The 12700-nt window shown below is 35.8% G+C and overlaps 1 protein-coding gene across 15 annotated transcripts in view; it reads right to left on the bottom strand.

The window, feature by feature from the left end:
- Positions 1 to 12700, bottom strand: part of MEF2C (myocyte enhancer factor 2C) — a 134609-nt gene that overhangs the window by 12831 nt on the left and 109078 nt on the right. For 10 of the 15 annotated variants that reach the window (XM_030969027.1, XM_030969026.1, XM_030969037.1 and 7 more), the window contains 2 exons: positions 1993 to 2165; positions 777 to 800 (listed from right to left, as the gene is read on the bottom strand). In XM_030969027.1, the coding sequence (XP_030824887.1) occupies positions 777 to 800; positions 1993 to 2165 (197 nt within the window). The remainder of the gene's footprint in view (positions 1 to 776; positions 801 to 1992; positions 2166 to 12700) is intronic. The other 5 variants (XM_030969034.1, XM_030969038.1, XM_030969040.1 and 2 more) reach the window with 1 other exon arrangement.

Genomic DNA, 12700 nt, shown 5'->3' with positions numbered 1-12700 from the left:
ATTAATCATTTAACATGTAGCTTTGATGAACTCTGCCAACCCTATAATTTACAAGCTTTCAAGAGATCAGTTGTCACCATAGTAACCCATTACATCAGTATCTCCTAGGTAACTGAACTAGTAAGATTGCTTTTATTGTGGGTAGAACAGATCATGTGAAAAACGAATGAAATACATGAGCTCGATTCCCATTGTTTTCCTTTTTGCTCATATAGAAAAAAAAAACCTACCACAAAAAACAATGAAACCCAAAAAGCAATGAAAAACCCCCAAACCCAGTTCTTCTGGGTTTTGAAAGTGAGGTGCACCCCCAGACTGCTGAACTCTGAACTCTTACCAGGGGATGGAGCTCTGACTACGTTTTTGTGCAGTAAAAAAACCATTCAAGGCTGTTAGATTGCACAGCAGTTACACACTTTAACTCCAGGGCACTAGGCGCTGCGCTTTAAAATTAAACTAGAGAACTCTAATTATGTGAATGGCAGGAAAAAAGGGCTAGAGAGCCACCAAAAAAGGTGGCTGTCATAAGGCTATGCCATCTTCAACAACGGAAGTTTACATGCTCTACACGCATTACCGAAAAGAAAGCTTAATTCTAGCATGCTTAATTTGAGTATGTGCATCCGGTCTTCTATTGCTATATTTAAAAAATTGCCATGACCTTTTTGTACACAACATAGTTATTTTCCACTTTATTTCAATGAAAATTTTAGCTACATCATAAGAATAACTGTTCTTTTTTCTTTGTTATAAAGATGAACATCATTATCACTTACCAGAAGCAGATCAACATCCTCAGACTGATTGCATAGGAAAGGAGTATTAAATATTAGTAAATATATATATTTACCAGGAGGCAGGTTTTAGCTTAGGGAATATTTTCATATCATAGGGGCAGCAAATAAACGTTCTGAGCATATCTTGGAAAAAATACACCTCATAGGTCTCTTATTTGTCCTCCTTCTAATGGACTGTTCGACTCAATTGTAGGAACGACCTATCCAGTTTTCAGCACAAGACTTTCTCCAAGAATTCATTTGTCTTCCACAGTCCCATTGTTTGCAGATTGTCATGCTGTACCTAACCACTCACAGAGTCCCTTGGAAAATAAAATTTTTTAGGGGCTTGGAATAAATAATTTGATGCAGACTGCCATGATCAACTTTGAGTATTGCCCTGTAGGACTATTCTATTTGTCACTTTATGACTTAGAAGGTAGCATCACATTTATGGGCAGTTTTAGTTTGATGATTAATTTATTTTGCATCAAGCTGAAGAAGCAAACTTGGAAGTTGTTTTAATAATGTTTTTTATAAAATAGAAAACTGCATCGCTTAAATTACTATATTTTAAAGTTCACTTTTAATGTTAAATCACTCAAAACAGCTTTACTTGGAAAGACTGACAAACTTCTGAAAAGTAAGTGCAAGACATGGACACAATACCTTCCCAATTCAGCCTTCTAGCATAGTATATTGCCTAAATTTTACCAGGCCTGGCAGGAGAAACAGAAATTTCATATTCCTTTTTCTCTTCCTCTGTCTATTTACTCCCTGTTATCATTACAAAATTTGGATCTCACAGCGATAGAGCTCAAATTAATTTATTACTGCTAATACACCATCTGCTAAGAGTCTGTGTGGCTAAATATTTAAGAAAAACATAATAGGTTAGAGATGCTTAGGGTTTAATTTAGCCTTTATAACAGCCTCAGGAAAGTACTAGGAGAGAGACTGCAGAAAGTGAGGCTGTGCACAGTTAGGACACAGTTCCTATTTTGCAACTCAACAGACAAAAGGTAGGAAGTAAATAAAACTTCAAAAAAATTACAAAAACAAAAAAAAGAGGCTCAGCCTACATCCTCAACTTGGTGTCAAGCCCTAGTTAGAAAAACCAAACAATCAAGAATTCAGTTTCCTGAGCCAGCCTTGACATTCCTAAATATGTCTTGTCTTGAAGTAGATAAAAAGAAGAGCTTTGAAAATGCATTACCACTGATGGCATGTTACTCTTGCTGCCAGGTGGAATAAGCACACGGAGGTCTGGTTTACGGTTGTTCATTCCCAAATTCATTGGAGGTGGAGATTTTGCTTGCATATTTTTGTTCAAGTTGCCAGGTGAGACCAGCAGACCTGGTGAGTTGCGGGGGTTTCCATATCCATTTCCTGTTAAGGTAAAAACAAGAGGGAAAAAAAAGAGAAGATACAAGTCCAATGAAGTTCATTGTATCTTTTAAGCCCTTCTAAAACTGTGAAATCAAAAACTCATGGTAGATATCTGTGTCGTGTACCTTTATAGGAAAATACAACATGTGCTATATTTGGAACAACTGGTCTTCAAAGCTTTCTCTCATGGCAGCTGACATCTCTGTGATGTCCTGAAATTAACTTGATGATACAATTTTGTTTACAGCACTGTAGTATATAGCACAATATACTGTGCCCTTGCAGCAGCCAACATCTGACATTTGTCTTACAAGAGTCAGGAAAGTCAGATAATTTACGGGCATAAAAACTGTCAAAGCTATCTCATATTTTCTTGACATCTACAGAAGATTGTGCCTTTTCTGACTCAGCCCTTTGCAGGTCATGATTTTTTTTTTTTTTTTTTTGCTTTTAAAAAAGGGATGCATATAGCAAGACTGTAATTTCCACAAAAGGTGGGGGGACGACCAGAAGGATTCATAAATTCTTTTGGCTCTTTTTCACTACACTTCTTGGACTTAGTTCTGTAAATACTAAAATCAATGGCAGCAACATCATAACATTATTGGAAAACACCACCATATCTTTCATTTTCTTCTCACTTATGCAGGCCCCAGGAACAATTCTGACAAGCAAATGTTTCCTTCATCTTTTTTAGAAAAAGGTGTTCTCTCAACTCACTGCATTGACAACTATGTGTCCATAAAGTTAATGACCTATTAATTCCATTGTTTCATTCACTGATTTCACCTCTTACATAAAATCTAGGGAAAAGGTGACTTTTTAGGGTAACCTTGAAATTCTGTCTACACAGTCTCAGGAGAGGTACAGAAACTGCACAGTCATAGAGAGGGAATAGCATGAAAATTAATATGGAAAGAGAAAACCTTTACCTCAGGTAAATACCAAAGAAACAAATGCTATGGAAGACTTCCTTTTCTGAGCACAGCTTTTGTTCATGAGCTGCACCACACAGCCTAGAATTTGTGTGAGAAGATAAACTAGTCAGTCAGTGTGGCAGATCCCTCTGGGTCAGAAACCCTGGAACTCCAAATTTCCTTTGTTTTCCCAAAGTCAGTGCAGACCACAGTATCTCACCCCATCCTCCCCAGAGTGAAATGATGTTTATAGCCCTAAAGAACATAAATAGATTATGGAACTAAATTTGATAATGTCTATGAGGTGGGCATAAAAATGACAGTACATGTCAGCAATTTGCTCGTCTGGTCGGGATAATGATGTGTGTCTGAGCTTGACTAAGATTTTCAAGTTTTTAATCCTCAAGTGCATCAGCCATTTGTATTTACCAAACCAGAAAGTCAATGGAAATAAAATTTGTGAAAGCCTATTAAATATAAAAATGCCACTTCAAACTTTGGAAGACTGTGAACAGTGAACACTAGTATTATGGCACAAGAAAATTATTAAAAACTGCTTGAATTCTGTACTTGTCAGGTACCTTCAGCAGCTAGTCTGGTCTGGCTTGTTTTTTCTCATAATTTCTATTGTCATGATATCTAAGCCTTTGAAATATTTTGAAAAATTAAGAGCACTCGGATCACTACTAATATTCTGTATTAAAATGACTTTGGAGATTTTGGACTAAAATATTTTCATAGTTAGTCTTGTTGTTTATTTCCTTAATAATATTATCCAGTTAGGAAAACAAAATGAGTTCTGAAATGTATTTTAGACTTTCCAAGCAAATTCAGCAGAGTGCTTTCAAAGGCTTTTCATTTTGTACCAGTAGACTTTTTTTCTGAAAACTAAGAACTGTCCTCAACATAAATGAGCTATCTATTATGCTCTAATTAATGCTATGTGTTACTACAGGAGGTGAAATTAGAAGGGGCATTTTGAATATACAACAGTATTTTCTACCAGAAACCACACTGTATTTAAAGAAGTTCATCTTTTACAAACTGAATACTGAAAATTGAGGCAACAGAAGAAACTGAAGCAATAGTAGGGTTTCTCTGGTGTCAGGAGGTATCTTACCAGCAGGATATAAAACTGTCAGTGAAATCTGTCATATGACAAGGATTTGCTCAGAGAGTGGCAATGGAGCTGTTTGAAGCAGCACTGAGGTTTTTTCAGTTCTACAATATAGGACATAAGATATATAGCAAAACGGATTCCACTGTAGTCTATATATTTCTAGTTGTGATTTTTAGAGAATAAATCACCTTACAAGAAAGAACTCCCATTTCCTGCATAACATATACTTAATATTATATCCTATTAAGAAAGAGTGCTTAGGGGAAAGAGTGCTTCTGTATAAAGCTTTATTCTTCAGAAACATACATCTGACCTTCACTGATGTGAAATAGTTTGAACAGTTATTACATTTATATTCTAAAAACATCAAGTTCTTTCAAAGAACTACTGCAATAATTTCTTTGCCAGCAGATTTCTTCTGTTCATGGCATATTATGCCTTCTAGCATTTTGAAGCCATATAGTAACAGTTCCTCTTTCCAGTCACCAAACTTATTCTTTTGGTATAGTGAGGATTCAGGAATGTAAGACTGTGGACCTTAAACCAATAATACAGAAACCCATCATTTGGAAATCAGTGATGAATGCATGCATGTGATAAAAAGATAAGAAGAGTCTGCATGGAAACCAGTCCTTTAAACTGTACCCAGTTAATTCAAGAGGGCTGTGGCCTGCTCTAAGGCAGTTCTCCCACCTTCAGATAAATCCACCAAAGAGAATGGGCTCATTTACATTCAGAGGCAAAAACATAAAGCGTAAGACTTCTAATGTACAAATTAAATCTTCCTTCATGCTGTACTTTAAAATTGCACTCTGCCTGGGCAATTATCAATTTAGATGTAATGATAGGCAGAACCCCTCATTCTGCTATCCACCTGAAAGCACAAAAATTATATGTCATATATGAATGGATTTCCTGATAATAGATCATAAGAAAATGGATTTTAAAGCAAGTTGGCTTTACATTTTTATTTGATTTAAAGCCATATTTTTTCATGGAATAGACCATTTTTAAACATTACAAATGCATTCTATAAGGCATAATGAAAACAGTGAAAGTAGAAATAGTGGATGCACAAATTTTAAAGGGCTTATGTCAGAATTTGTAAATTTATGGCATTTTTAATTCACCAAATTTTCAGAAAAAATATTTTTCCTTGCATTGTTTGTTACACTGACTTGTAAGAGTAAAAATATTTTATGCAGAAAAGAGCTTATTTCTAGACAAGCTAGTGCAGCAGCATGTGTCATGAAATTCAGTGCCAGACTTTGTATTTGGACTAATGGCAGAATGTAAAGACAAATGCTTTTTGAGCACAGAACACTCCTCTTGGACATACTCTCACATTTTGCATTTAGGCACAAGTGCCATTGACTGTAGAATGAATTCCATCCAAGTACAAACTGCATGATTAATCTCTTTAATTTCACTTTTCAAAAAACTCAGAAAAGTTATTTTTGTGCACTGATAGTTACTCAATCAAGAATAATTATTAAAAAAATCCATTTAATAATGAAAAAACCTACATTTTTAACTGAGCTACAAATTCACGTAATACTGTCTTAAGCATCTTAATTTTAAATTTTATGATTCTAAGGATACCAGAAGGGCTCAAGCTTAATCAGGACAGAATAGAGAACAAAGTTTCCTTCTCTCCTTTCATCCCCTATTAGTAACACCTGTATATTTAAAGGAGTTTTGGTCATTGATGTTTACAGGGGTTGCAAAGTGGCCGTAATTCTTAATATTCTCAGAGTTAGGACAATAAATCTATACTAAGCATTTAAGCCAGGAAACTTTCCACATGTTAAGGAAACACAAATGACAAAAGAGTAACTTTTTTCCTTATCTCTCAACATTCTTGAACATAATTTAAATAATTCAAAGTCTTTAAGTCTTGAAATATTGGAAAATTTTAGGACTTTCTTGAACATTTGAAACTGTCATGTTCCTACTTGTTCCTTTTTTTTTTTTTCCTTTTTTTGTGATTTCAAAGATATAGAGATATACTGAATGAAAAATCTTCTATGGTAGTCCGAAGAACTAAAGTGGAAGAAAGAACAAGAGGCACAAATTGTATGTCCTTTATTTTATCTCTCATTTGTTTATTCTAGTGTTTTTCACTGCCATGGGTTGAGAATTTACAAGATCCTTAGGAACCTGACATTAATTTTAACACAAAATGAACTTTCCAATTCATGAAGGATTTTTAATAAATACTAATGCTCATTTCAAGTTTCCAATACATGTATGATTTTACTTGTGAAAACTTTCTTATTTCTTCCAAGATGCATATATACATTTGATTTCATGGAGGATTTCTACTTCTTATTTGGTCATACTAAATGCATATGTCATATATATGACATTTTGACTGATCACCAAGCGTCTCAAAAATAATTTTAAATACAGAGTTATATATATAAACATGAGAGCAAAGTATTCTGTTAATTATCTCTACTTCAAAACATATGTATACATACGAAAGAATCAATAAAATTTTTTGCCAAATTTGTATCTAGTTTTTCACTGTTTTCTCAGTTCATTTTCCTATTTCCTGAAGGAATGGAAATTGTTCTTAGTAGTAATTAAATGTAGTTATTTTAATTAAATTTCTTAATAGCAATGAAAAATTTCCTTTTCTCTCTTACTTTATTGGTTTTTTTTGGTTTTTGTTTATTTTTTTGCATACACACTGAAACAGGCTATGTTTTATTACCCAAAATAAAAGGATAACCCCTCCCCTCCTCTCCCCAGTGGCATCCCATTGGTCACAGTCCTCTTTTCCCGCCCCCTCTCCCCTGGGGTATAAAAATCCACGGGCGGTAAGCCTCGGCCTCTTTCCTGCGTGGGCGGCCCCGTTGCGGGAGTGTCGGGTCCTCACGCAATAAACAGACCCTTGCGCCCACGTGGCAAAGAGCGCTTCTCGTCTTTCGTCCTTCGTCTGTGCTGGTTCCGTGCTGGGCTGGAGTTCGGGCTGGCCAGGTTGGACTCAATAATATAAAGCCCAGAAACCCAGGAAACCCAGCAGCTACCCTCATCCAGGAAAAAAAGAAATCTTCACTTTTAAATAGCTGCCCATTGCCACTACATTCAACTAATGGACCTTCTCAACTGAATTGAGGGGAGTCAACTCATACAGATGTGTTATTAAAAAACCTAATAACTTCGTGTGGAAGAATTCTCAAACATCCTGTGAAAGTATCAGCTACTTTTTCGGGAGGGCTGAAACAGGATGACAGTTCAGAGAACACACAGACTTTTGGAAGGATGGGAAGAGAATAAGAAGAAAACTATCTCAATGACTCTTTCTTAGTTTTAAAATTAACCACTTAGAAATAATATAAATATATGGAAGAGATTTCTACATGAACAGAAGTCTGAGCCATCTCTCTTTAACTCACCCATTTTTGCCATGCAGGTTCTATAACTGTCAATGGGAACTTGCTCTTTAAGTTTAAAGAGATGAAAATGGCTCTGATGGCACTGCAGTTGCCCTGCGTGTAGGATGAAAGACCATGAGAACAAAAAACGGACCTGTGCGCCACACCTCATGCAAACACTTCACTGCTGAGTCAAGTGCATGGCAAGCTAACCTGCTCACAAACACTGTGGTTATGCTTTGTTGTTATAATAAGAGCTGTACTTAAATGTTTCTAAATTAGTACTTCCAGTAAGTATTCTCCCACTTTAGGAGTTCACACCTTAAAAAAAAAAAAAGTAAAGCTGGCACCTGACTTTTTGAATTAGACTGTGGCTACCCACACAAGCAACTCTGAGAAACCCTTCAAAACAATTTTCAATTACAATTAGTCTTCCCAAGTAGCAGGCAGATATTTCATCACATGGACTCCCTCCTTGCAACCCTTGGAAATAGGGGTGTATATTATAGACAATGAGGGTCTCTGGTAAGTTATACACTTAGAGAAGGGGGAATGTGCTTTCTTCTTCAAGGATGATCATCCCTATTCCTTTTTTCCTTTTCTTTTCTTTTCTTTTCTTTTCTTTTCTTTTCTTTTCTTTTCTTTTCTTTTCTTTTCTTTTCTTTTCTTTTCTTTTCTTTTCTTTTCTTTTCTTTTCTTTTCTTTTCTTTTCTTTTCTTTTCTTTTCTTTTTTTTCCTTTCCTTTCCTTTCCTTTCCTTTCCTTTTCCTTTTCCTTTTCCTTTTCCTTTTCCTTTTCCTTTTCCTTTTCCTTTTCCTTTTCCTTTTCCTTTTCCTTTTCCTTTTCCTTTTCCTTTTCCTTTTCCTTTTCCTTTTCAACTCAGCAAAGAAACGGAGCAATAGATGATCCAAGTTAAGGTCCTGTTTGTGATTTTTCAATCTTGCACTACAATTATTATTGCCAGGATGCTTATAATCTAATGTTCAATCATAGAATCTTATTATTTGCTTTCATAATTATTTAATGGCATCTCACAACTTTCATGCAGAAACACTGTGTTTTTGATATCTTTACTTCTGATTGTATTGATTAATTTATTTCCCTTTCCACTATTTTGTTCTAACACCTTTATCAAAAGTTATGCTCTTTTCAGAACCTCTATATTCCACATTATCTTGTTTTGATTGAAGCTTCAGCTAATCAAAACAGTGACTAAGTTGAAACTATTGAGAAAAATCACTTATTTATACAGTGATCTTCACTTTTGTGTTCTATAAATATTACATGTCTGTAGTTTAAACATGGACACTTCTCTATGAGCAGCAGGAATATATTCTTTCTGTCACAGTTCTGTAAGGTCCAAACCCCAGGGATCAGAGATCATGGCTCTTACCATGGTTAATGTGTCTAACCATGGTAAAACAGGTGTCCTGCCCCTAGCACTGGTGTTGTATCTACTGCCATGAGAAGATAGCACAGTGCCATGTCCCTGACATAGCATAGTGCTTCCTCCTCACTCTCACTTGACGTTTACAAATGTTAAGTCCATGTTCTGCAGTAGGAATGCATTAGTCTTCCATACTATGTGTAGTCTAATAGGAGAGGTCAGTGCCTCTCCTATTAGTGACGAGGTGGTTGTTCAAAACCTAGCTTGCATTACAGCTTTTCCAAAAAATCTTGCTTAAATCTCCAACTTACTGGCATAGCCCTCATCTCGTAGCATGTGAACAGCTCATATGTGGCCTTCCCCTGAGATCTGAGATAACCATCTACCATAAATATGTTTTCAGGACTTAACCATGGTCTTATAAGTACAGTAGTTGAAAAGATGCTCCATTCTAGTCCTGTTTATGCAAAAAATGAGAAGGGTTTTTTTTTTTAGTATGGGTTGTTTCAACATTTTGACAATTGAGAAAAAGAAAGCAACACCAAAATGTGACTTATGTCAAAGAGAAAACTATATTGCTGAAAAATATATTACTTTCTGAAGATATATAGGAGAAAAATACGTTCCTGGGAAGAAGAGAGAACTTACCTCTTTTGACTACCAGAAAGAGACTTTTGAGAAATCACGACACAGAATCACAGAATGGCTTGGGTTAGAAAAAACATTAAAATACTCAGATCCAAACCCCCCTGCTAAGGGTAGGGACACCTTTTGCTAGAAGCTACTCAAAACTCCATCCAAGGTGTCCTTGAGCATGTCCGGGGATGGGGCAATCACAGCTTCTCTGGCCAGCCTGTGCCAGAGCCTTACAATCGTCAGTCAATAATTCCTAGTGAATACCTAATGTAAATCCGCTCTGTTTTAGTTTGAAGCCGTGACCCCTTTGTCAATCATCTGCTTTTAACAAATTATTTGTTGATGACAAATTATTTCCTTTTTGGGCTGTTTGAACTCAATTATCATTTTGAGGAAACTGATTTCCTGTGAAAAATATTTCAAGACAAGTATAATTCCAATTATAAACAGGATGCCTTATTTGAAAAGTTACCTAACCCATCCCTGTCTCCTTTGGTGTCTATTACTGTGAGACTGCTCCAACTGTTATTACAGGAAAAATGAAATTGTAAGAGATCTGGAAGACAAAGGGAATCGTTGGATTCAATATCTTAATTGGTGGATCACAAGTTAAAGGGCAGGGGTCATGTTAACTTAATACTGTCAGGAACTTCTGTGTGGGGCTGCAGTCACAACTTCAGGAGGTTAAAAGCATTTCTTGTTTTCTTTCTCACAGAAAGTCATTGCTCCAGTCCAGATCCAAGAGGCATCAGCTTTCAGGACTTTCAGGCCTCAGGACAGGCATGAAATACAGACATTTTCTAATTTGCAATGCCTTCTTCTATTTTATGAATTTGAACAAGAATATGTACTGCAGTGTGCAACAGAAGTTGTGCCTTAGTGAGTAAGAATGCAGACAGAAAAACCAGTGAAATCCCTGTCTCATTTAAAAAAAGCATAAAATTCCCCCAGACTTCACTTGGAAAGGGATTTTGTCTAAAGAACACAAATTAGTCTTGAGAAACATTTGAAACTTCTTGTAATAAAGGAAGTCAATCATGTCTGTCTTTAAGATCTCGTTTACAAAGAACAAGTTTGTATTACTCACTTAACTGTTCATTACATGTGAACTTAGGGCTCTTTCCTTTTCAAACCTTTCAAGCTGTCTTTTTATAAAAACAAATATTGAGACATTATTATTAGACAGAGAATAACTAAATGAATTCAAGAATTACGCATCGGGTAGAAGCCTAATAAAGGCCAAATTTTTACAGATTTTCATTGAAGTCTACTGAGAGTGGGCTTGCATCGATCTCCTCTTTGGTAAGAGGTCACATGAGTTAGCTGAAGAGAGACAACCTTTGTATATGACACCCACTGCAAGATTTTAGAATTTTTTTTATATGAAGAGCAGCATCTAGCCTTTCAGGCTTATTCTCAAAGTTTCATTGATATGACTTTTGTGTGTTATTTGTTACTTGGAATTAGAGTTGGAAAGGCCTGTGTTGACTGCCTACATAGATATGAAATTCAGGAGATAGACTGTTTCTTTCATACTATATATTAGACCTTGTCAAACAAGTTTTAGTGTTCTGCCAGCTTTGACAAAATCTCCTACCTGTAGGTACTTCCCTTAAAACAATGAAGGAAAAAAGTATCTATCTATCTATCTATCTATCTATCTATCTATCTATCTATCTATCTATCTATCTATCTATCTATCTATCTATCTGTCTGTCTGTCTGTCTGTCTGTCTGTCTGTCTGTCTGTCTGTCTGTCTGTCTATCTATCCATCCATCCATCCATCCATCCATCCATCCATCCATCCATCCATCCATCCATCCATCCATCCATCCATCCATCCATCCATCCATCCATCCATCCATCCATCCAACCATGTATTAATCTCTAGGTATATAGATATATATTCTCATATGGAAAAAACCTTGGAAGAGGAACACTTAAAGGTGAAATACAAGTAGAAGGAAAACCAGAGCAATCACATTTTTAATTTATTATCCCACTCCATGGTTTTAAGTCAACCTGTCAATTTTTGAATTCTAATTGTTTGGATTTGGCTCTATTGCATCACAAAGTCTGTTATGAATGACTGTGTGTCCTTTCTTTTGTGCTGTGAGATTCCTTGGACAGAACTATTTTTTACTTCTGTACCACATTTTGCCTAGTCTTTGGGCCAGAAGTCTGTGGATTATTGCACTCATCAGGTAATAAGGGACAGACAACAATTTATCATGCTCTCTGTGGCAAAGCCAGTTACTGTCTTACTGATAGGTTGCCCATAAACTGTGGTTTGAGAAATATTTCTCCAAGCTCATTTGTTTATTTACATATTTCACACTTGAAGTCCAAGAATTACCTTCTTTTGACTATACCAAGCATGATTTCAGGGTAGAGTGAAGAATATTTATGTAACATTTCAATTTCTTTAAAAAAATGAAATTTATTTGTTTATTTATATTTATAGTTCCAAAAGTCTTTAATGCAGCTAGATGTCTTTGAAATCATTGCTTATTTTTGGTACTGCTGGTCAGCTTAATTGGGCGGATTGCACATCTTTTTACTAAACCACTCTTTGAGGATATATCATTCAGATTGCCTCTACCCTGAGGGAATATAACTTAAAAATTTCTGCTATTACACATATTCCCATGTGGCCTGAAATACTAGTAGAATATATAATACACTCACCCACAGTCAGTACACCACCCAGGAAAGGAAAAGGAGAATGAAAGCTCTGGAAAATTATGATACTAGCTGGCACTTCAGGACCTCAGCCTTCTGAAGATGAGAAGGCAATTGTTGGCCTGTGGCTAATTTCCAGAAGGAAACTACTTGCTGCAGATTCATAGGTAAATACAGGACTTGGTTATTAAAAAACATGGGATAAAATTTTCAAAATGCAAAGCTGATCTATTCAGTTTCTAGTGCTTTTTAATAACAGGTTTAAAGGTAGTTTGAAGATGTTAGATTGAAAGACAGCAAGTGCTCTGACAGCATTTGTAGAGCCCCAAGAACTTTTGAATAACTTTCTCCTTTAGTTTAATATTAATATCAAGTTGGGGGCAGTGCAGAAATCGAATAGAGAAACAAACA

This window comes from Camarhynchus parvulus, chromosome Z (genome assembly GCF_901933205.1).
Source record: "Camarhynchus parvulus chromosome Z, STF_HiC, whole genome shotgun sequence".
In the NCBI taxonomy this organism is placed as follows: Eukaryota; Metazoa; Chordata; class Aves; order Passeriformes; family Thraupidae; genus Camarhynchus; species Camarhynchus parvulus.
Note: the sequence above shows the minus strand (reverse complement) of the source record. Positions and strands in the feature narration are given on the sequence as shown.